This window comes from Plecotus auritus (assembly GCF_963455305.1).
Source record: "Plecotus auritus genome assembly, chromosome: 3".
NCBI lineage: Eukaryota > Metazoa > Chordata > Mammalia > Chiroptera > Vespertilionidae > Plecotus > Plecotus auritus.
In genome coordinates, this window is record NC_137772.1 from 125,697,102 (window position 1) to 125,722,453 (window position 25,352).

At 42.3% G+C, this 25,352-nt stretch overlaps 1 protein-coding gene across 1 annotated transcript in view; it reads right to left on the minus strand.

Annotated features, from left to right (window-relative positions):
* Nucleotides 1–6,760: 6,760 nt before the first annotated feature.
* POLR1D (RNA polymerase I and III subunit D) overlaps nucleotides 6,761–25,352 on the minus strand; it is a 55,056-nt gene continuing 36,464 nt past the window's right edge. Inside the window, exon 3 of the mRNA XM_080660650.1 lies at nucleotides 6,761–7,875. Coding sequence (XP_080516776.1) covers nucleotides 7,608–7,875 — 268 coding nt within the window. The 3' untranslated portion in view covers nucleotides 6,761–7,607. The remainder of the gene's footprint in view (nucleotides 7,876–25,352) is intronic.

Below are 25,352 nucleotides of genomic sequence, written 5' to 3' on the forward strand. Positions count from 1 at the left end.
ATGTAAAACATTGTATGAACTAGGCATGACTCTGGCCTATGAGGCCATGGCTGTTTTGAAGCTTTAGTAGTCTTCCACTAACCTTTAACCTTGAGCATGATCACTCACAAAGATATACCAGAATTTTTTAAAGCTTCTTTCATTTCCCAAGATGTGGTGCCAATTTCCTTTTAATATTTATGGTAAAATCCCACCTTAGCAGTGTGATCTAAGAGATGACTAAAACAGCCAAGAGGTAGTCTTAACTTCCAATGCGTGGTACCACTACCCCAGGTAGTGCTCTTTCTCCATGGTATACTAAAATAGACCTGCAGAGTGCAGATTCAGGGATAAGGAGCACATGTTTTTGAAAGTGAATTATTAATTTAAACTTTGAGATTTGTCACAGCTTCTTCTTGATTTCCAGAACTGGTGTGTTCTGGCTTTGGGAGAAAAAAACAAAACACTATTTATTGGTCACTAATTAAGAGCAGATACCACATCCTGCAAAAGACCATCTCAACATTATAATGTGTGACCAGAATTACAAAGGAATATGGGAAAATGAATGTAATTAACATATAAGAAAAGAGATGATTTATTTACATTTATACATTGATATTATTACTAAGTTTGTTCATGCAGTATCATTAAAAAAAAGGCAAGCCCTGGTCAAGTGGCTCAGTTGATTGGAGCGATGACCATACACCAAAAGCTTGTGGGTTCTATTCCTGGTCAGGGCACACAGCTAGGTTTCAGGTTCCACCCCTGGTTGGGGTGTATATGGGAGGCAACCAATCCATGTTTCTCTCTCACACTGATCTTTCTCTCTCCCCCCCTTCCTATCTCTCTCTCTAAAAATCAATAAAAACATACCATTGGGCAAGGATTAAAAAATATATATTTTCAAACAAAGGCAAGCATAAGAAGTGAAATAATTGAAAAGAAAATAGCTTCAACAAATCCTATATAATAAAGAGGCAATATGCAAATTGACTGTCATGCCCTTGCACAAGATGGCCACCCCCATGTGGTCACAAGATGGCCACCAAAAGATGGCCATCAGGGGAGGGCAGTTAGGGGTGACCAGGCCAGCAGGGGAGTGCAGTTGGGGGCAATCAGGCCAGCAGGGGAGGGCAGTTGGGGGTGATCAGACCTATAGGAGAGGGCAGTGGGAGTGACCAGGCCTGCAGGGGAGGAAAGGTAGTTGGGAGGGGGGACCAGGCCTACAGGGGAGGGCCATTGGGGGTGACCAGGCCTGCAGAGGAGGGCCATTGGGGGTGACCAGGCCTGCAGCGGAGGGCAGTCGGGGGTGACCAAGCCTGCAGGGGAGGGCAGTTGGAGGCTACCAGGCAGGCAGGGGAGGGCAGTTGGGGGCAACCACACCAGCAGGGGAGGGCAGTTAGGGGTGACCAGGCCAGCAGGGGAGGGCAGTGGGGGCAAACAGGCCTGCAGGGGAGGGCAGTTGTGGGCGATCAGACTGGCAGGGGTGGGCAATTGGGGGCAATCGGGCTGGCAGGGGAGGGCAGCCAGCAAGGGAGGGCAATTGGTGGTGACCGGTCCTGCAGGGGAGGGCAGTTTGGGGCAACTGGGCCTGCAGGGGAAGGCAGTTGGAGGTGACCAGGCCTGCAGGGGAGGGAAGGTAGTTGGGGGGGACCAGGCCTGCAGGGGAGGACTGTTGGGGGTGACCAGGCCTGCAGGGAGGGCCATTGGTGGTGATCAGGCCTGCAGGGGAGAGCAGTCAGAGTGACCAGGCCTGAAGGGAAGGACAGTTGGGGGGGACCAGGCCTGCAGGGAAGGGCAGTTGGGGGCGACCAGACCAGCAGGGGAGGGCAGTTAGGGGTGACCAGGCCAACAGGGGAGGGCAGATAGGGGTGACCAGGCCTGCAGGGGAAGGCAGTCGGGGGGGACCAGGCCTGCAGGGAAGGGCAGTTCGGGGCGACCAGACCAGCAGGGGAGGGCAGTTAGGGGTGACCAGGTCTGCAGGGGAAGGCAGTTTTGGGTGACCAGGCCTGCAGGGGATGGCAGTCGGGGGGGACTGGGCCGGCAGGGGAGAACCATTGGGGGAAACTGGCCAGCAGGGGAGGGCAGTTGTGGGCAACCAGACCAGCAGGGGAGGGCAATTGAGGGCAATCAGGCCAGCAGGAGAGCAGTTAGGCGTTGATCAGGCTGGCAGGGGTGTGGTTAGGGGGTGATCAAGCTGGCAGGCAGAAGCGGTTAGGGGCAATCAGTCAGGAAGGCAGGCAAGCAGTTGGGAGCCAGCAGTTCTGAATTGTGAGAGGGATGTCCAGCAGCCAGACATCCCCCAAGGGGTCCCAATTGGAGAAGATGCAGGCTGGGCTGAGGAACACGCCCTCCCCCCCCCCCCCCCCAGTCCACGAATTTCATGCACTGGGCCTCTAGTATCTAGATAAGGGTCTATACTAAATTGAATACAAAACCTGTGGAACTCTCAGAAGCAGGATTTCTTTAACAAAAGAGGACATGTTAAAGATTCCTAGAAATATTGAGCCAGTGCCCTGTTATTAAAGTTTTTTGAGTATGTATCACTACACTCTTGTCAGTTGGATTACAAAAAAGAACCTCTAATTTGAAAGGTAAAAAAGGTATTTTACTAGTAATTTGCATTTTTTTTGTTTACTGGTGAGATGAATATTTTTTCATATGCCTATTGAACATTAGTATTTTCTGTGAATATTTTATCTTTTGCCAATTTTTTATTGTGCTCTTTGTAGTTTCTAATAGTTTTACATGAGCTGGTTATATATGATATGTTGCCTTCTGTGCTGGTTATTTTTGAAATTCACATACATATTTTTAAGATTCATTAGATATATACATATTTTTAGAACTTGTGAAAATAAAATTTTTTAGATCTTTAAAAAGATGATGAAAACATCTGTGCAGTTTTTGTGCTGATGACCAACAACTGTTTCCCAAATGTGGAAGATTGGACACCCACAGCCAAAAACATTTTGAGAAGCAAATAGCATGCTGCTTAAATGCTCTACAGCTTTAAATGTGAAAGACGCGCACATGGCCAAGAAGATTTTGAAGATAGGAGTGAAATTGCTCATGTCTGAGCCCAGCATGTGCTTGTCATAGATGCTTGGTTCTCCAAGTGTTTACTGAATGAGTGAGTGAGTGAATGAATGAATGGTTGTTCTTCATGTAGGGCATAGGATTAAAAGCCAGGCTTGCCGTTTTTCCTTTGTAAATTAGCAATGAACTTTGAAAGACTATCTATCAGACGGATAGGCTGTAATTTGGAGTAAATGGAGACTTGTAATTGGACAATACATACTAGTTCATCTTGAACATGGGAGGAATTAATGAGAAAAGACAATTAGGAAGGACAGGGACAACCACTGAAGGCAGGCCACATATTTATCTGGTAGACAAATATTTCCCTCAGGTATTTTGTATGATATGTTATATCTGGAGTTTGTCTTGCATAGAAAATTTTTATAAGTTATAAAAACCAAAAGTGAAAATTACAAATCTAGATAAATGGGAGAAATCACTCATCTAATCAACTATTAATGATGCACCCAAATCTGTTTATTATTGGCCTTTAACAATAATGCCCAGGGTCTTCTACGGATTTATAGCATGGTTATCCAAATCAAAATTGTTTAAATTCTGCTTATGTTTTCTGCCAGTTTAATGTAGATTTACTTACTTCTTTATGTGCTCCTGAGTGCATGATTCTTGGCAGTCTTTTCCAAATTGAGAACAAGTTTCCATTTGGCAAACTAGCCTTGCCATCATCTAGGCTCAGATGAGCCATAGGGCAAGGGCTCAATCTATGATGTATTGATACATCTTTCCTAGGCAGGGAAGGGAGAAAAGTAATATACTTTCCTTGGATCGTAGGATGTCATTCATAGAGCCAAAGAGGCCTTGACTCTTAACACTCTTTAACTCCCAAATCTTTCGATTCTTTGGATGGAAAAAGGAGAGGTAAGCTTGAAATAACCTAAAATATTTGCTTCACATAAGTTTAGTTTCTCCTAGATATATTCCACCAGCTGCCATTTCACCATTTAACAACAGAATGGTAAAAGAGTTTTCTCTTGGATTTAGATGGCTGTGTAAACTGGCCACAGGGAAACACTGCTCCCATGCAGATGTTCCTTAGATGGGGCTTCTGCATTCAGGTCTCCAGGAAATCTCAACCAATATAAAGTGCGTTGGTTATAAAAGTTCTTTAGCTCTTAAACTGGGACTTCTGGGGCCACTGAGACATGCCTGTCCTGTTCTCAGGAAGCCAAGGTACAGGGAAGAATGTAGGTTTTTTATCTCAGACAGTCCTGGCTTCTTTTTATTTATTTATTTTATTTTTTTATATTTTATTGATTTTTTACAGAGAGGAAGGGAGAGGGATAGAGAGTTAGAAACATCGATGAGAGAGAAACATCGATCAGCCGCCTCCTGCACACCCCCTACTGGGGACGTGCCCGCAACCCAGGTACATGCCCTTGACCGGAATCGAACCTGGGACCTTTCAGTCCGCAGGCCGACGCTCTATCCACTGAGCCAAACCGGTTTCGGCAGTCCTGGCTTCTGATAGTATTTCTGCCACTTCCAAGCTCCGTGACCTTGGGCAAACTTTTTAACCTATCCTCAGTTTCCTTATTTGTGAAAGGGGAGCAATAGCACCTTCTTCATGGGATTGAGAGATGACTAGGTAGACACAGGTAAAAGGCTTATCATGTGTTCTCGCCACGCACCCTCAAAATGTGAGGTAGTAGATGTGTTAAGTTACCTTATTGTGGTTATCATTTTGCAGTACATCAAATCATCACACTGTATCTTAACACAATGTTATATGACAAATAAATCCCAATAAAGGTAGGGAACAAAGGGCCTAAAAATATTTGGCTCAGAGGTGATAGACAATAAATGTTACTGTCCACAATGTTCAGTACAGCCTACCTTGTGATAAGACTATTTGTGGGTTCAACAATCCTTAGGAAGTGCTGAGGCTTCTTTATCAGGAATTCACCTCATGTACTATTAACAAGCACTGACTACCCACCAGATATTCCTTATGATCCAAAGACAATGGCATGACCTCTAGGAGTGACAGATTTTACTAATTATAATATAAAAATATAAGTGCCATGCTAAGTATACAAATACACCAATAATTAATGATAAATTTTACCCAATAGATTTGAGGCAGATCTACTGCTCCCTGTAACACCCGCTCCTCCGCCCCGCCCCCCCCCCCCCCCCCCCCCCCGCCAACATCACTGGGAAATTCAAAACTCCAGGGCCATCTTCCAGAATCAGACCAACAAAGTGTCCTTTAGGATTCAGCTACCCTAAGTAAAACTATCCACCCAGACCCCTCCCCCATCATGCATGGGCTGTTCAGAAAGACCAGCCACTAACAGGTGAGTGACCATAGCTTTTCATTCACATTTCTTAGGGAATACGTTTTCTAAAATAAGGTAAAACAGAAAATAAATTCTGCTAATTCACATTTGTGTCTAAATCCTGTTTGCTTTCTAGTGGAAGCATGAAAACAGTTCCTAATACTTAGGGGTAAACATTTTGCACTTTTGTCTCCACTTATTTAAAAATTAGAGACTCATTCCAACCATTTTAGTTATGGATGAGGCGGATGACCGGAAGTGATCCAGATAAGGCCCCGCAGGTAACTGATGGCAGAAGCAGGACTAAGGTTTAACTTCTCTAACTTCTATCCTGAGCTGTGCGATCTCTAAATATATACTGTGGAATGGATACTGACACTGAACAAAAGCTCTCTGCCGGGCCAGTATGTTAACCACAGAAGGAGGAGGCAGCTGGTGTGTATATCAGGCCCAATCCTTCCCTAACATTTGCTGAATAGATATGGAATAAGAACAGATAATTTGTGTTAACATTTATATACAGGAAACTATGGCTACCCTTGATGAAGGTTTTAAAGATAGACGGGGAACAGAGTTTTTTTATAGGGAAAATTATTTTGTAGAACACTCATCCTTAAGCACAATTATATAAGAAAGGTAATCTGATTAGGATAAAGAGCTTCCTTTACTTTTGAGTAAAGAATATGCTCATTAAAATCATCTCCTCTTAAAGAACAATGAACTTGCCAGTTCGCTCTATAAAGAGTGCATAGACAAATGACTTAATTCAACTTTATTTAATTATAACAAGAATTTAAAAAACCCTCACAACTCTAGCTATTTTTGATTAATATTTAAATATGAAACATTTCAAACATAACACAAATAATACAGGCTAATGCATAACTAAATTTAGATGAAGTCTTATGAACCAAGGAACATACATACTCCTTTTGTGTTTTGAGAGTGGCAGGATGAGACCCCGGGGTCTTGGGTGGATGGAGTGAGAGCGCTCTAGGTTTGTCTCTCTTGGGCCTTTAGCTCAGAACAGACTGAGGTTGTGGCAGAGCAGTGTGGTGGGGGGAGCAATACAGTCTATTCTGGTTTCTCTATAAACAGCCCAAAGTGAACTTTTCGGATGTGCTCCTTTCTAGCTTTTAGAAAGGGCTTTTATTGGCTGCCAGGAAGCAGAGAGCAGGGCTGCGGCAGAGTGATTATCTGGGAGCAGCCAGGCATAAGCTCAGCCGCTTTGGAAAATTGGGGAGGGGTAGAGAGAGACAGATTCTTCTTCCGTTTGTAGACTAGGGAAAAGGGTGTTTGGTGACATTTTGCTGAGTATAAAAGGAAGAAAACAGGTTTGAAGGTTTGTAATTGTATGTTAAAGCAGTCACACTGATATTGAAAAACAACAAAAAGGGCATTGTAAACACATTTTTATTTAAAATTAAGATTTCTGAAACAACTATACTAAAAGTGGTTATTATAGGTCTTTAGCTAAATAAGACATAGCATTAGAATAATTATGTCCACTTTAACTTTTGAGAGATTTCTTTTTAAAGCACCCTTAAAACTTATATATTCAAAAGAAACTAACTATAGAAAAACTGTTTTATCTCAGGAATGAGTGTGAGAGTGCACAAGGGACAACAGAGCCAATCTTTAACCACTGCCCATTGATGGAGCACTAAATTCAAAGCCATTTGAGAGTTTCCTACATTGTTCACTTAAAGAAAAACAAATGCAGAGTTATCAAAGAGTTTCTTGGTAAATTTATAGCCCTTGGAAAGCTATAACTTTTCTTAAAAATTATTTCTAAGTTTTAAATTTGTCACTCCAAAATGTAACACATAGGATTTACAAGTATTTCATTTTTTGAGAAAATGTGAGAAATGACTACAATTGCAGCACATCCAGAAAAATTGAAATTAGTTTTAACAATCTCTGCAAACCTTTATGTTCTACATTTATTTTGGAACCAATTTCTAAATGAAATAGAATAGAAACAATATATATGTATTCTACACTGCGGAAGGAGCTTACACTGGCCAAGACATATTCAGAGCAAGTTCCTTTGTACTAATTTCCTTGAAGAGTTTCTAGGTCATTTTTGCTTGTCACAAGGACAAAGGACCTACTGTAAAAATTGCTCTTAGGTGTTTGCTCTGTCAGCTCAGGGCATGTCCTCAATAACCTTTGCACATCCCAGTCTCCCACATGTAACAGCACTGTGACTGGGGGCAGTCTTGCTGGTTCTCCCTCCCTGCCTCATCGCTTGTGTGACCGCTTTTCATATTTGTCCTGGCTGCTCCGCTTCCTCGGTGGAGAATGACTGACTGTGCCTCGAGATTGGAAGCTGTGCTTGTAAGGGTGGGCTCTGTGCTTCTTCCGGCTTTCTTCTTTCTGGTTCTGGCTCTTCGCAGGTTCCTCATCGCCCTCTTTTTGTTCATGATCTTGCTCTTTCTGTGAGGGGAGTGTGTTCTTAATTGTGTTAATGAGAAATCTTTTATTGGTACCAGCAAGAGGACACTTCATCCTGGGGGTTAGGGGAAAAGAAAACAATCGCAAATCAAATAGCTGATTTCAAAGCTGAGAACACAAGCATGGCTACTGCCAAAGAGTTCCCCATCAACAGAGCCAAGTTTCTGAACCTGTTCAGCTTTCCTTGCGTGCCACCTAGTGTAAACTCTGAGTACAAAGGGGGAAAGCAAGATGCTTGGAATTCCTGAGGCCTGGACCTCATCTGAACACTTTTACCCTTTCTTCCTCACTCGGACTAACTCTTCTACTTCTATGTGTATGAAAGGTATTGACTGCAATGCAAATGAACTGAATCATTTAATATTTTCTCCTTAAACAATAAACAACTGATTTGACTACAATCTGCATTTTGAGTGAAATACTACAGTGTGGCTTGCTTTTAATTACCAGAATAAAAATGAGTCCCACATCAAGGGGAAAGACGTATACCCTGCCAAATCATGAATACTGGAGCTAAATGACCTATCTACTCTAGAAACAAAAAATGTCAAAAAAAAAAAAAAAAATCCATAGGACCAAAAAGTCCTGGGTTCGATTTCAGACAAGGGCACATGCCTAGGTTGCGAGCTCAATCCCCAGTAGGGGGCATGCAGGAGGCAGCCAATCAATGATGCTCTCTCATCACTGATGTTTGTATCTCCCTCTCCCTTCTTTTCTGAAATCAATAAAAATATACTTTGAAAAATCTAAAAAAAATCCATAAAAATAACCAATGTCACCCCAATAAATTCAATTAAAAAACCCCATAAAAATACAATAATCACCTTTTACCTTTTAAAAACCTCTTCCACTTTCTATTTCAAGACTGCTGCCTTTACTCTGTTGGGGAGCATTGTGCACACACCCACCTTCTGGCTGCATTTCTGTGCAGTGGATGTCTGAGTAGCTTCATGATTCAAAGTTATCCAGGAGGGAGAATGTAACTAATTAACTGCTAATCAACATGCTGAGTCACACTTATATACCACAATATTTATTTTTCAGGTGTAGCAAATCTATCATTTTGGAAAAGAAAACCCCATGCAAATGAAAACCTGCATATTTCACTTGGCCTTGAGCGGTTTGCCATATGATGAGCTAATTTTAGGTGGCTACTGATCCCCAATATTGGGCTGAATGGTATTAAAATGAATGTATGATTCTATAATCTTCATCTCTATATCAAACTTTAATTCAAAGAAACTCTCACACAGTACTTCCAAATCACTCCACCAGCACCCCACTGTAGTGATTTTGTAGCCTATGACTGTGTAAATGAAATATAAGCAGTCATCAGCCTAGTGTCATCTATAGGGAGGTCAGACCACCTCAAGCAACCAGAATGGCATTGCATTTGGAAGTAAAAGGAGAAAAAAAATGTCTCCTGCTGCAAATATGCAGCTCTTAAGCTTATATGGACAGAGAAAACATCTGAGAAGAATCAGTGATGGTGTATACACCCAATGTGCTGGGCGCGGGTCATGCTCAGGCCAGGAAAAGTGGCAGGGGAATGAACTAGCACAGAATGAACTAGAAGAGAATAAAGAGAGAAAAGGACAATGGAATGCAGTAGAAGCAGTGGGGACATTTAGAGGTAGTGACAGCACTGGAATTTTTTGGGGGGAGGTGTTTTTTAGCACTGGAGTTTAGAAGCCAAGGTGAATGAGATGAGGAGCAAAGAGGAAGGTGATAACGAGGAGCAAAGAAAAAGGTCTGCAAGTACTGGGGGGACAAAAGGATTAGCTCTCTGTACCTCTGTAGGGCTTCACTGAGCTTCCAGAAAAAGCACACCAGCATCATGCGGCCTCAGTGGGAACAAGGCAAAGCCATTTATACCCCCTGGAGGCACCTCCGCATTGGGTGCTCTGCACAATAAGAGAGTGTGTGACGAGAGGGCAGGGTAAGCTCTTACTTCAGTGGCTTCATAGGGTACCAGAGTCAAGGTACTACTTTGGTGAAGAAACCTGAACCACTGTGATTGCCAGCTCAGCAAAGATTCAAAAGAGTATGGCACACTGGTGTCACAAAGCAGCACAACACTGCTAGGTTGCAGGAAACACTATTCTTTAATGTGAAATATAAAACGCTACTGCCCCTCGTTGCCAACTGTGGCCCATATTGAAGGATTAGGAACAGTGGTGAAAACTATCCACCTACAGAAGAATTTAGGGTATTTTCATTGGAGTGGGCCATCTCAATGTTGGTATATCTAGTCAGCTCTTCCCTAGATTAAACAAATGAGGAAAAATTATTATTGCCAAATGGGACAATAATCCAGGGTCTTAAAACAAAGCCTTTGTAACTCCTGGTGAGTTCTACTATATTTTGCTATCGCCCATGTGAGATTATCTTTAACACCTCCTGCTTAGCTGAGATGAACAGAGCTCTTGTTCTGCTGGAGAACAGTTGAGTTCATGGAGAGCAAGGGCTGTCAGAGGACATGCTCCCTGTCTCAACAGAGCAATTGAGAATAAGAGAAAAGAGCTACTCAGAGAATAAGGTAGTTTTCCAGAATATCCCACAAGAAAACTGGCATTTACATCTCTTTGTAACATCAAAGGTGGCATTCTTAATGTTGATTATGCCTAGCATTTGATTCAAGATGAAAAGTCAAGGGTGACTCAGAGAAAACTGATTTTCTTGAGAGCGGGAGTAGAGAGGTTTTGAAAGTGAATTCTCCCAAACATGCCAGGACACATGTTAGAAATGATGACAAGTGCTCATTCAAATTCTATTAACAAATAAGGCAGGTCAATGTCAAGGGGGTAGTTGCAAGCAGATGTGAAGTTACATGTGGTAAATGATTCTGTATAATTATAAAATCTTCACTAAATACGTTAAAATATAAGGAGAGTAACATCAATGCTGATGTTTGAGGAAATCACATTGGCCTTAATGTGGTAATTAATTTTGCTGAATTTTTACTGCCAGCTTTTTATTGCTATGAACTCACACAACACGGTATACTAGCTGAGCACACATGTCCTGGAATCATACCACCTATTAGATTAAATGTGAGACACGTTATATAACCTCCCCGTTGCCTCTTATCAGTTAAACTAGAGGCCCGGTGCATGAAATTCGTGCATGGGGGAGGGGGTGTGCATGTGTGTCCCTCAGCCTTGCCCTCTCCAATCTGGGACCCCTCGAGGGATGTCCGACTGGGATCGGGCCTAAATGGGCAGTCGTACATCCTTCTCACAATCTAGACTGCTGGCTCCCAAACGCTTGCCTGCCTGCCTGCCTGATTGCCCCTAAATGCTTCTACCTGCTAGGCTGATCACCCCCTAACCATTCCCCTGCCAGCCTGATTGACACCTAACTGCTCCCTTCCAGCCTGGTCGCCCCTAACTGCACTCCCCTGCCAGCCTGGTCGAGGCCTAACTGCCCTCCGTTGCCAGCCTGGTTGCCCCTAACTGCCCTCCCCTGCCGGCCTGGTCGCCCCCAACTGCCCTCCCCTGCAGGCCTGGTCACCCCCAACTGCCCTCCCTTGCCAGCCTGGTCACTCCCAACTGCCCTCCTCTGCTGGACTGGTCAACCCTAACTGCCCTCCCCTGCTGGCCATCTTGTGTCCACATGGGGGAAAGCCATCTTTGACCACATGGGCGGCCATCTTGTGTGTTGGAGTGATGGTCAATTTGCAAATTACTCTTTTATTAGATAGGATGAGGATAATGATAGTAACTATCTTAAAGGGCTGTGAAGAAACCAAGATGGCGGCATAGGTAAACACCTAAACTGCTGCCTTGCACAACAATTTCAAAACTACAACTAAAAGACAAAACGGACATCATCCAGAACCACAGGAAGGCTGGCTGAGTGGAAATTCTACAACTAGAAGGAAAGAGAAAAGCACACTGAGACTCAGAGGAGCTGCAGGAGGCAGAGGTACTGAGACGTGTGCGCAGAGAGGACTGGCAACTAAGTGCGCAGCTGGCTTTCTCAAGCTGGGGGGAGACAAAAGCTCCCAACTGTGCTGAACTCCAGTTCCAGGCAAGACTCTGAGGACCCAGCCCTAAACGGTTTGGCTCAGTGGATAGAGCATTGGCCTGCGGACTCAAAGGTCCCGGGTTCGATTCCGGTCAAGGGCATGTACCTTGGTTGCGGGCACATCCCCAGTAGGAGGTGTGCAGGAGGCAGCTGGTCGATGTTTCTAACTCTCTCTCCCTCTCCCTTCCTCTCTGTAAAAAATCAATAAAATATATCCTTAAAAAAAAAAAAAAAAAAAAGACTCTGAGGACCCAGACTCATTCGGGGAGAAACTGGACTATCTGGCAGCAGGCGGAACTCGAGGGCGGCTTTCTCTCAGAGGTGCTTGCAGCGATTACCACGGGACACTGAGACCCAGGGGCCTATTAGGGCAGGACTGACGGGAAACCAATGCTGTCTGCTCCGCCCTGAGACTCCACCCCATCCAAGCTGAGCACAGAGGCTTTTGCAGGTCTTGTCTCTTAAGGGTGTCTCCAGCACAGAAATTCTCCCAGCAAGAGAAAAACAGTTAGTTACCTACAGCTGATCCTCACAGCCAGTTGGCCTGGAGGTCAATTCCTCCCAGTGATACCAACAACAATCAAGGCTTAACTACAACAAGACTGTGCACACAGCCCACAAAGGGGTGCACCAAGAGTGTCCACCTCAGGTAACTGGGGAGGCTGAGCCACTGGGCCCTATAGGACACCTAGCACACAAAGCCATTCTATCAACTCAGGGAAGCAGCCAAAATGTGGAGACAAAGAAACGGATCACAAATCAAAGAAATGGAGGAAAGCAAATGACTGGATATATAGTTCAAAACCACGGTTATAAGGTTTTTCAAGAATTTTATAGAAAAGGCCGATAAATTTAGCGAGACCCTCGAGGATATGAAAAAGGACCAACTAGAAATTAAGCATACACTGATTGAAATAAAAAATATTATACAGAGATCTAACAGCAGACTAGAAGATCGCAAGAATCAAGTCAAAGATTTGAAATACAAAGAAGCAAGAAACACTCAACCAGAAAAGCAAAAAGCAAAAAGAATCCAAAAATATGAAGATAGTGTAAGGAGCCTCTGGGACAACTTCAAGCGTACTAACATCAGAATTATGGGGGTGCCAGAAGAAGAGAGAGAGCAAGATACTAAAAACCTACTTGAAGAAATAATGACCGAAAACTTCCCCCACCTGGTGAAAGAAATAGACTTACAAGTCCAGGAAGCGCACAGAACCCCATACAAGAGGAATCCAAAGAGGACCACACCAAGACACATCATAATTAAAATGCCAAGAGCAAAAGACAAAGAGAGAATATTAAAAGCAGCAAGAGAAAAACAGTTAGTTACCTACAAGTGAGCACCCATACGATTGTCAGCTGATTTCTCAACAGAAACTATGCAGGCCAGACGGGAGTGGCAAGAAATATTCAAAGTGATGAATAGCAAGAACCTACAACCAAGATTACTCTACCCAGCAAAGCTATCATTCAAAATTGAAGGGCAGATAAAGAGCTTCACAGACAAGAAAAAGCTAAAGGAGTTCATCACCACCAAACCAGTATTATATGAAATGCTGAAAGGTATTCTTTAAGAAGAGGAAGAAGAAGAAAAAGGTAAAGATAAAAATTATGAACAAAAAAGACATATCTATCAATAAGTGAATCTAAAAATCAAGTGAATAAAAAAATCTGATGAACAGAATAAACTGGTGAATATAATAGAATCAGGGGCATAGAAAGGGAGTGGACGGACAATTCTCGGGGGAAAGGGGTGTGGGGGGTGCAGGAAGAGACTGGACAAAAATCGTACACCTATGAATGAGGACAGTGGGGGGGTGTAAGGGCAGAGGGTGGGGTGGGAACCCGGTGGAGGGGAGGTATGGGGGAAAAAAGAGGAACAATTGTAATAATCTGAACAATAAAGATTTATTAAATTTAAAAAAAGGGCTGTACGCAGATCAAATGAGAACATGTCAAGTGCTTAGAATAATATCTTATTAATAACTAGCACTTAGTAAATGTTAGCTTTTGTGCATATCCTACTTCTACTACTTAATTAGCTGTCTGAGCATGAACAAGTTACTTAACTTTTCTGTAAATCAGTTTTCCCAGTTTGTAAATGGGAGTCAGAAATATTTACCTTGTAAAAGCTATTGTTAGGTTTTAATTAGATAATGCATAAAGTGCTTATTAGCACAGTGCCTGGCATACAGTAAATCTTCAATACACTTTACCTCTGGGTCTATAATTTCTTATTCACAATTCCAAAATTTAAAAACCTCTGAAAATCAAGTTGTTTTTATGATACCACAACTCATTTGGCAGCAAAACGACCTATGCTCACACTGGAGTACTTATGTCTAGTCTTTGGTCCATTTAGGGTAGGCACTCATACGTTTTGCTGAAGAAATGATGTGTTGAGCAAGTACCACTAGGGGTATCTTTAGTGCACACCAGATGTGCTCCTGTACCTTTCTAAAATGTGAAATTCGTATCTAAATTTAGAAGGTAATCTGGATCCAAGAGTTTTAAACCAGGAATTAAAGACCTATATTATTATTATATCACTCTCTATTCATGAAAAAGTATATAGCACTCAAATAAATTAATATACCAAGGAGTTTTTCCACGATGGTAACTTAAATGAACATCCCAGTTTCAAATTACGTGAAATAAGCCAATCAAGAACAGAGTAGAACATCTTATGTTTCTCAATAAGAAACATATCAAAAAAGAAAAAGAAAAAAACACCATCAAGAAAAAGTTAATGGGACATTTAATAGAAATTTTCATAAAAATAGCTAAAATGAAAAAGTTTCAGTATTTCCAGGCTATCTCAATTCTCCATAGATATCAGGGTCAATGGAAACTGGGTGTTACCTCTGAGCTTATAACTTGCATTTCTAATGTTTTTTAAACTCTGTTCATACATGATCCTCAGATATAGAACTAAAGGTTGAAGTAGGTGGTCTCCACAGTCCCTTCCAGATTTAAGATTCTCTGCTCATATTCTTTATGTTCACCCTTCAGAAAATTACTCTGTTCTCATGCATCATGTCAGGATATTACTTCATTTCACTGAACTCTCTGCCTTCATGTTTCTCACCTCTTTGTTAGAGTCATGTTTTTCTGTATTTGAGATGACATGACAAGCTAGCATTAGATGAGTATCTAGCATTAATGAGTATCGAGCTCAATTGCTTTACAGCCTTTTTTCATACCAGTATTGAGGTAAAACCCTAAGCCCTGCAGAAAGGGCATAGGTAGTGGCTGCTTGATGTGTCTGCTCTGTCTGTCACTGGCGATGCTGAAGGTGTGCTTGGGTGGGGGACTGAAGGAGGCCCACAGGACAGGGCGGCCACTTTTCAATCTGCAGCTCTGACCCACACAATGTCTTCTTTCTCACCCTGAATAGTTATTTTTATTTTTGGTTTTAGAAAGTTATACTAGCTCATGTGGGAAGAGCCAGACTTAAGGTACTGACAACATAAATTGATATAAAACTCTAAATATAGAAAGTACTCCTGACAGCACGGTTGGACTGAAGATCCAGCATTCTATGTATGTTAAACTTTAAAAGTGAAGCCATCCACTTTACTTTTGAAGCTGTCATCTCAGAAGCTGTGCTGAAGGGTTCTGCACACCACAGGGGAGGTAGATTTCTAGAGAATCTGCCATAAGAGAGACTAAGATTGATCGAGGTTAGGTAGGACTGTAAGCTTTTCTTTTCTTTTTTGAGTAGGCATATGGTAGAACATAATTTGCAAAAATAAGGCACTTTCTTTCTGCAGTTATCATACTTGACTTATGAAAAAGAGTAAACTATATAATAAACCTAGAAAATAAAAAGGGGAAGACAGATTGATTTTTTCCCCCATATTTTAATACTTTTGTCTCTCTCCTGCTGAAGGTTGGAGGTAGTAGCATTCTACAGATTTAGACCTGCCGCTTTGGGTTTCTAAAATAGTCTCATGAATATGACCCATCCAAAAGTGACACATGATCACTTGCCAATAAGAATAATAGGAATGGTGCCCAGCCAGCATGGCTCAGTGCTTGAGCATCGACCTATGAATCAGGAGGTCATGGTTGGATTCCTGGTCAGGGCACATGCCTGGGTTGTGGGCTCAATTCCCAGTAGGGTATGTGCAGGTGGCAGCCAATGATTCTCTCTCATCATTGATGTTTCTATCTCTCTCTCCCTCTCTCTTTCTCTCTGAAACCAATAAAAATATATTTAAAAAAATAATAATAACAATGGTGATGCTAACACTTATGAAGCAATCACCTGTGCTATGACATTACCAATGTCACCTCATTTCATTTCTCCAACCATAGGGCATGGAGCTGGAATTGGAACCAGGGTTCTGACTCTAGAGCCCTCCTCTCAGCACTATCCCAGATCGGGTAGAAGGAGCAGAAGGAAGGTGTGCTACGGTCTAGTCAGATGGGCAATTACCAGACCAGTTTAGAAATAAACCGTAGGTGAAAAGCCTATCAGTCCATGAGCGGCCGAAGCTTCTTCGTCTAGGACAGGCACCAAGACGCAGATCTGTACACAGTGTCAACAAGAACAAAGGCGCCGAAACCGGTTTGGCTCAGTGGATAGAGCGTGGGCCTGCGGACTGAAGAGTCCCGGGTTCGATTCCGGTCAAGGGCATGTACCTTGGTTGCGGGCACATCCCCAGTGGGAGGTGTGCAGGAGGCAGCTGATCGATGTTTCTCTCTCATCGATGTTTCTAGCTCTCTATCCCTCTCCCTTCCTCTCTGTAAAATATCAATAAAATGTATTTAAAAAAAAAAAAAAAGAACAAAGGCAGAGAACGCCCCAACACACTTGAATTGACTTTGCTATTTAGGAAGTACAACAGGCAATGGGAAATTATGGTTCTTATTTTTATGGTTAGGTAAATAGAGGCCCTGGGATCATGGAAGCAAGGTTCCAGGCAATGCATCCCAATTAATTCCTTTATTCTACAGCCAAACTCACCCCCACACCAGCAGATAGCATTTTATCTTCCATTCTGTACATACCTGTGCACTCTCATGGATATAAGTTTAAAATAACACTAGTAGAAACAAGTGCAACTATGCTTCCAACATGCTATGAAACAAGGGCAATATTTCAAATCCCGAGGCTGTGATTGATCACAACTCACTTTGTTGTTTAATGCTGCCACAACTACCATACCACCCAGGGTGGTTTGTAATTTGGCAATCAAATGCCTCAGCATGTGGCCACATGAGAAATTCTTTTATAGTATTATGCTCCCCATTACTAAACTGTTAATCCTTAATTACCCTGCATAAAACAGTCCTGAGGCCCATGTAGGTTTTTCACTGCACTCTGCCTGTAACATTACACCTAAAAGTAACGTAGATGCACATAGCTATAATATTTATTTTTATAAATCTGAGAATTTTCCATATGTAAGGCATTAGGCGAGGTCCGAAAGTAAAGGTAAATACTAGACTCTTTCTCGGTATTTATGCTCTTTAGGGGACTACCAAGAGGAAGAAGCTATGGGAAGATGAAGTTCAGAAGCAGACTTATACACAGTGGTGTACTGGGATAGACAACAGGCTATCTCCTTGGCCTCCTGCTCCCTCTGTAGCACAAAGCATTTACACAGCAATCTGATCCAATCGAAACACGTTCTGGGCTCTCTGTTGCACTTTCAGAATTGGATACGAAAAGAAAGTGGGAAGCAAGGGCATGAAGCATTGGTGATGTGTTGATGTTAACAGACAATGATCCACAGAAGAGAGGTAGTATATAGCTAGAGACAAAGAAGTGAAGTTCTAGTCCCATCAGCAGTTGGCTAGCCAGGGCCTATGTACATCTTTGAGCCCCAGGTTCTTAATCTATGAAGTAAAAGCTTTGGATCTCTGTGGCCCTGAAATACTGCCAAGAGCTTCATCCATGTGTCACTCTGAAACTGGAGCCCTTTCTCTTTCTAGCTGCTGCATTGAGCTCACCTGCTCACTTGTCCCTTTCCATGATTAGATTAAAAACTTTAAGGCCAGGAGAGTGCCTTCTTTACTACTACCAGTGCCTGACCTCTACCTACTGGTGCTCTGTGAATATTCAAATGAGTAAAAAAACACATGCCTAAATAAAGACCGGAGAAATCATGTGCTTTCTAATAACCAAAAGCTGATGACATAAAATAGAACAGCTCGGCTGGTGAGGCTCAGTGGTTGAGAGTCAACCTATGAACCAGGAGGTCATGGTTCGATTCCTGGTTGAGGCACATGCCCAGGTTGCAGGCTTGATCCCCATTGGGGGACATGCAGGAGGCAGCCAATCAATGATTCTCATCACTGATGCTTCTCTCTCTTTCTCCCTCTCCCTTCCTCTCTGAAATCAATTAAATATATATATATGTATGTATATATGTGTGTGTGTGTGTATATATATATATAGAAAAAGAAAGATAAAATAGAAGAACAATGTAAGTTATGGTTCCCCTTATCACCAGATTGACCCCATGCCAAAACAGAAAAGAAGCCCAAAATGTCATTCCTCTTAAAACAGGGGTGGGGAACATCTGCCTCTGAAATACTGCCACTTGTTCCTTTACACAAAGTGAAGTTCTCATGGGACTAGAACTTCACTTCTTTGTCTCTAGATATCTATATATATATATGCTAATTAAAGGGGACGCTGTAACGGGTTGACCGACAGGAGGAGGTTGTGCACGCAGCGTGGGGGCGGGGGGCGTCAGGGGCCTCCGCGTGCCTGAGCTGGGGGAGGGCCTGATCGGCAGTGGCTGCGGCTGCTTCAAGGGCAATTTCTTTCTGGCAATGACTCAACTACCTCACTAAGATCACTTTATGGAATATCCAAGAGGAAAAAGTAATGTCACTTACTCCTGTTCTATTTTAAAGCAAATGTAAGTCTTCTAGATGCTTAGAAAAATAGACCTTCTAGTAAATAAAACTGTCTACTTCTTACAGATCCGACCAAGGAAGTCCACTTGACAGGGATGGGCTGGGGACACCTATGGCTGGACCCCTGACTACCCGAGTGCAGTCAGACTGTGTGCCCGCAAGACGTATGGGGACACTCTGAACCCTGCAGAGCAGGTTGGTATCATTCCTTTTAATAAATAGGGATCAGTGTAGTGGTTTTCAAATTTGTGTGCACTTTAGACTCACCTATATATATATTTTTTATTGATTTCAGAGAGGAAGGGAAAGGGAGAGAGAGACAGAAACATCAATGATGAGAGAGAATCATTGATCGGGTGCCTCCTGCATGCCCCCTACTAGGGCTTGAGCTATGAAGATCTTTCAAATGTTGACACATTTCATTATGTAATATTCATTATATTATATAACCCGGACAAGTGCCCTTGATCGGAATTGAACCCGGGACCCTTTAGTTCACAGGTCTAAGCTCTATCCACTGAGCAAAACCAGCTAGGGCTCCTGGGTATCTTTTTAAAACTCCAAAGCTCAGGCCATACCACAAACTAATAATCTTTGACAGTGGGACACAGGCATGTATTTTTGAAAGTTTCCCAGATGACTTGAACTGTGCAGATAAGTTTGGAAACCAATGGATCAGTGCTTGAACGTTTCTATTTACAGGGGGAGGGGGAGGGGAAAGGGGAGGGGGAGAGAAACCAGGTGTTCTCTCAGGATGAGCAGGAAGAGCTGTTCTTTGGCCCAGCACCAGAGAGCAGAAACAAGTCATGGTTTTACTTGGGCCACACCTTTTGTAGCCCACATCCTTTAAGGTATGCTGGACTAAGAACTCAGTGTTCACTGCCAATTATAAAATTGGTGTTTTCAAGTGAAAGATAATTAGAGTTCTGGAAAACTTAGAACTTGATTGGTTCCCAATACTTAAAAGACTTTTCTGGTGAGATTAGTGGTGATATTTACCAATGTGTTTTAAAAAAAACATTATATAATGAAATGTGTTAACATTTGAAAGATATTCATAGCTCAGTGAACCAGTATTTTCTAGTTGACCAATTTATGATATTACAAAATCATGCATGAGTAGAAGATCCAGTCAAAGTGCAAGGTAGATCAAGGGGTTTTATTATAATAGAATATGAAAAGTTCACATTATTAAAAAGAATGTTAAGAAACTACCACTTGCCCTGGCTGGGGATCTCAGTTAGTTAGTGTTGTCTTGATATGGCAAGGTTGCGGGTTAAATCCCCAGGGCACATACAAGAATCAACCAATGAATGTATATGTAAGTGGAACAACAAGTCTCCCTCCCTTCTTCCCTCCCTCCCTCCCACCTCACTTCCTGCCTCCTCCCTCCCCCTCCCTAAGATCAATCAGTAAAAAAAAAATTTGAGAAAGAAGGAAACTACCACTTGTTGAGGTTACTTGCAAAGTTTTGATGTAGTATTAAAGAATATCACAGTTTTCTGAAAAGGCCATTGAAATACTTCTTTTTCCAAAGACATATTTGTGTGAAATCAGATTTTCTTCATCTACTTCAACCAAAATAACCTATTACAACAGATTGACTGCAGAAGCAGATATGAAGTTCCATGTATCTTTTATAAGCCAGACTTTAGAGGTTTGTAAAAACATTAAACAATGCCACTCTACTCAATTTACATATCTATACATATAAAGAGGTAATATTTGTCCTTTACGGTGTCCCAGTCATGACCAGTCTGTGGGTAGGGATGGGGGCAGGGACTTCTGCCCCCAGCGATATCTTCACACTGCCTGCGTGCATCCCTGTTGACACTGCCTGCATGCGTCCCCGTTCAACGCTGATGTGAGACTGTGGGGGGAGGGGAGGGAGGGTTAGGCTTGATGGGGGACCTCAGGCTGCACCCCTCACCTGGCAGGGCTTGACGGGGGACCTAAGGCTGCGCCCCCCGCCCAGCGGGGCTTGACAAGGGACCTGAGACTGCACCCCCCCCACCTGGGGCCGGGCTGGGGAACCTGAGGCTGCACCCCCCACCCAACGCCGGGCTGGGGACCTGAGGCTGCACCCCCCCGCCTGGAGAGGCTTGATGGGGGTGGGGCCAGCCGGGTCTGGGTCTCCTGCGTTTTCGAAGTGTATGTGGGTGGTGGGTGGGGACTTGACTCTAGGTCCCGCGGCGCGCCCCAGACTCTGACAGGAGGGAGATTTTATATACATTTTACTAATTTTCTTTCGTCTTTGACATGTCTATTTATAGAGAAAGGGCAAATAGCAATATTAAAATATTTTCTCTAATTAATTCTGTTTTAATGTGCACGAATTTCATGCACCGGGCCACTAGTTTTGTTATATTTATAAAAACATTCTTTACATTAATATGTGATGGGTTTATTACTATTTTTAAATGGATTAATAAATACTGTAAGAATTGCTCAATGTTAACTTATAACACAGCAAATATAGACAGACTAGAGGCCCGGTGTATGAAAATTCACGCACTGGAGGGAGGGGTTCCCTCAGCCCAGCCTTCCCCCTCTCACCATCTGGGAGCCCTCAGGGGCGGGAGGCAACCCGGTGGTCAGGGGAAGGTGACACCCCCATCACACTTCTGCTGCTGCCTCTGCTGGCAGCACAAGTCTTGGCTGGCAGCACAAGCCTCGGCTGGCCCTGTTTACCTCAGCCTTGGGCGGCCCCGGGCGGCTCGGCAGCTGCCATCCAAGGCTTGCCTGCAACTCGGGCCGGCCCTGGGCAGCCGGGCAGCCGCCATTGGCGGCTTGCTTGCACCTCAGGCCGGCCCTGGGTGGCTAGGCAGCGCCATCTGAGGTTTGCCTGCACCTTGGGCGTCGGCTGGGCAGCCACCATCCAAAACTTGACTGCACAGGAAGCGCAGAGAACCCCAAACAAAAGTAATCCAAAGAGGACCACACCAAAGACACATCATAATTAAAATGCCAAGAGCAAAAGACAAAGAGAGAATATTAAAAGCAGCAAGAGAAAAACAGTTAGTTACCTACAAGGGAGTACCCATATGATTGTCAGCTGATTTCTCAACAGAAACTATGCAGGCCAGATGGGAGTGGCAAGAAATATTCAAAGTGATGAATAGCAAGAACCTACAACCAAGATTACTTTACCCAGCAAAGCTATCATTCAGAATTGAAGGGCAGATAAAGAGCTTAACAGATAAAGAAAAAACTAAAGGAATTCATCACCGTCAAACCAGTATTATATGAAATGCTGAAAGGTATTCTTTAAGAAGAAGAAGAAGAAGAAAAAGTAAAGATAAAAATTATGAACAATAAAAACATATCTATCAACAAGTGAATCTAAAAATCAAGTGAATAAAAAAATCTGATGAACAGAATAAACTGGTGAATATAATAGAATCAGGGGCATAGAAAGGGAGTGGACTGACAATCCTCGGTGGGAAAGGGATGTGGGGGTTGCGGGAAGAGACTGGACAAAAATCATACACCTATGGATGAGGACAGTGGGAGAGGCAGGTAAGGGCATGGAGTGGGGTGGGAACAGGGTGAAGGGGAGCTATGGGGGGGAGGGGGAAAGAGGAACAACTGTAATAATCTGAACAATAAAGATTTATTTAAAAAAAAAGAAAAAGAAGAACTAGGTTATTTGTTCCATAGAATTCCCCACATTTTGGGTTTTTGTTATTTTATCCCTATCGTGTCATTTAACATGTTTCTCTGCCCTCTGTATTTCCTGCAAACTAGTAGTTCTAACTGGAGACTTGACCATATTTGAGTTCCATTTTTTGACAAGGATGTTTTAAGTCATGCTATGCTCTTCCTATTGTGGTGCAAAGACTGCTCAATGAGTTTAGGTGTTTTCAGCCTGATGCAGTCATCAGGAAGTTCCCTATCAATTTTTCATCTGATAAATTTAACAGCCACTGATGACCTTTACCTAGATTTAGACTATCTTTAGGGATGGTAAAATGATGACATTATTTTCTTTTTAACCAGGTTCACAGGTATAATTTATACAGAATAAAATTTATCCTTTTAATAAATAGGGTTACAAGTTTTGACAAATGTATGAAGTCGTTTAATTACCAAGATATAGAATATTTCTATCATTTGTAAAAGTTCTATAGTAGATCCCTCCCTTTTACCCCTACCTCCTGGCAAACAATGATCTGTTCTAGCTTTTCTAAAATGTCATATGAATGGAATCTGTGTGATGTTTTGTCTGGCTTCTTTCACTTAACACAAAGCTTTTGAGATTATATCTGTGGAGTGAGCATCAGTAGTTCTTTTCCTTTTTACTACTGACTAGTATTCAATGTATGGGTATAACCACAATTTGTTTAACCATTAATCAACTAATGGATATTTGGGTTATTTCCAGTTTTGAGCTATCATGAATAAATCTGGTAGGAACATTTCAGTACATATTTTTGTGTGGGCATAAATTTCCAATTCTCTGGAACTTGGTTAGAAGAATTATGTATATATGTAAAAAACTGTCAACTGTTTTTCAAAGTGGCTATATGATTTCACATTTCCACCAACTAGTTGTTCCACATCTTCACCGTTATTTAGTACTGGAAGTTTTTTTATTTTTTATTTTTTATTTAAGCCATCCTAGTGCATGTGTTGTGGTAGCTGTCACTTTAATTTGCTTTTTCCTAATAACTAATGATTTGAGCATCTTTTCATATGCTTATTGGAAAATCATATATTTTTGATGAAATGTTTACTCAAATGCTTTGTCCATTTTTAGATTGACTCCTTATTGAGTTAAGAATTACATTAAGTAGTTACCACCATTTTATTATTCATATTTTTTATCTTATTTGTTTTCTTTTTCTTTAAAGAATTCTCTTTAACATTTCTTGTAATACTGGTTTGGTGGTGATGAATTCCTTTTGCTTCTTCTACCTGGGAAGCTCCTTATCTCTCCTTAAATGATAAATGATAGCTTTGCTGGGTAGAGTAATCTTGGTTACAGGTCCTTTCTTTTCTTCACTTTGAATATTTCATGCCACTCCCTTCTGGTCTGCAAATTTTCTGTTCAAAAGTCAGCTGATAGTCATAAGGGAGCTCTCTTGTACTAACTGCTTATCTCTTGCTACTTTTAAGATTCTCTTTGTCTCTAACCTTTGATGTTTTAATTATGATACATCTTGGTATGAGCCTCTTTGGGTTTGTCTTATTTGGGACTTTTGTGCTTCCTGTATTTGCATGTCTTATTTCCTTCGCCAGGTTAGGGAAGTTTTCTGTCATTATTTTTTTTTAATCCTCACCTGAGGATATTTTTCCATATTGGTTGCCTCCTGCATGAGCCCAGGGCCTGGGCTGGGGAGGAGCCTACAACCGAAGGTACATGCACTTGACCAGAATTGAACCCAAGACCCTTTGGTCTGCAGGCCAAGGCTCTATCCACTTGGCCAAACTGGCTAGGGCTGTCATTATTTCTTTAAAGACATTTTCAATCCCTTGTTCTCTTCTCCTTTTGTTACTCCTATGATGTTGATGTTGGCATGCTTGATATTCCAGAAGCCCCTTAAACTATCCTCATTTTTATTTTTTTAATCTTCATCTGAGGATATTTTTCCATTGATTTTTAGAAAAAGAAGAAGAGAGAGGGAAAGAGAGAGAGAAACATCAATGTGAGAGAAATACATCAATTGGTTGCCTCCTGGATGCACCCCAAACAGGGCCCAGGCTGGAGAGGAGCCTACAACTGAAGTTCATGCCCTTGACTGGAAATGAACCCAGGACACTTCGGTCCGCAGGCTGACACTCTATCCACTGAGCCAAACTGGCTAGGGCTACCCTCATTTTTAAAAATATTTTTTCCTTTGCCTGTTCTGTTTGGATGCTTTCTGCTTATCTTTCAAATTGCTGATTTGATTCTCTTCTTCATCTACTCTACTATTCCCTGTAATGTATTCTTCATTTCAGTTAGTGTATTCTTCATTTCTGACTGGTTCTTTCTTAAGTTTTCTATCTTCATTTTTATGTTCTCTATGTTTTTTAAAAAAATGTTTAAAAATTGATTTCAGAGAGGAAGGGAGAGGGAGAGAGAGAGAAAAATCAATGATGAGAGAGAATCATCCATCGGCTGCCTCCTGCATGCCCTCTACTGGGGATTGAGCCTACAACCTGGGCATGTTTTCAGAGCCAGAAGTTATGGAGACTTTGCTTCCTGATCAGGAATCGAACCATGACCTCCTGGCTCATAGGTCAATGCTCAGCCACTGAGCCACACAAGCTGGGCTGCTTTCCATCTCTTTATTAAAGTTCTCACTGAGTTCATCTACTCTTCCCCTAAGTTCACTGAGCATCCTTATAACCAGTGTTTTGAGCTCTGCAAGGTAGATTCCTTGTCTCCATTTTGCTGAGTTCTTTTTCTTGAGTTTTGTTCTGTTCTTTCATTTGAGACATGTTTGTTTCCTCATTTTGACTGACTCTCTTTGTTTGTTTCTATATATAAAGTAGATCTGCTATATCTCCTGGTCTTGATAGAGTGGTCTTATGTAGTAGGTGCCCAGTGGGGCCTGGTGGTACAGTCTCCCTGGTCACCTGAGCAGTGTGCTGCAGGTGTCCCTTCCTGCTGTAGTTGAGCCTTGATTCCTGTTAGCA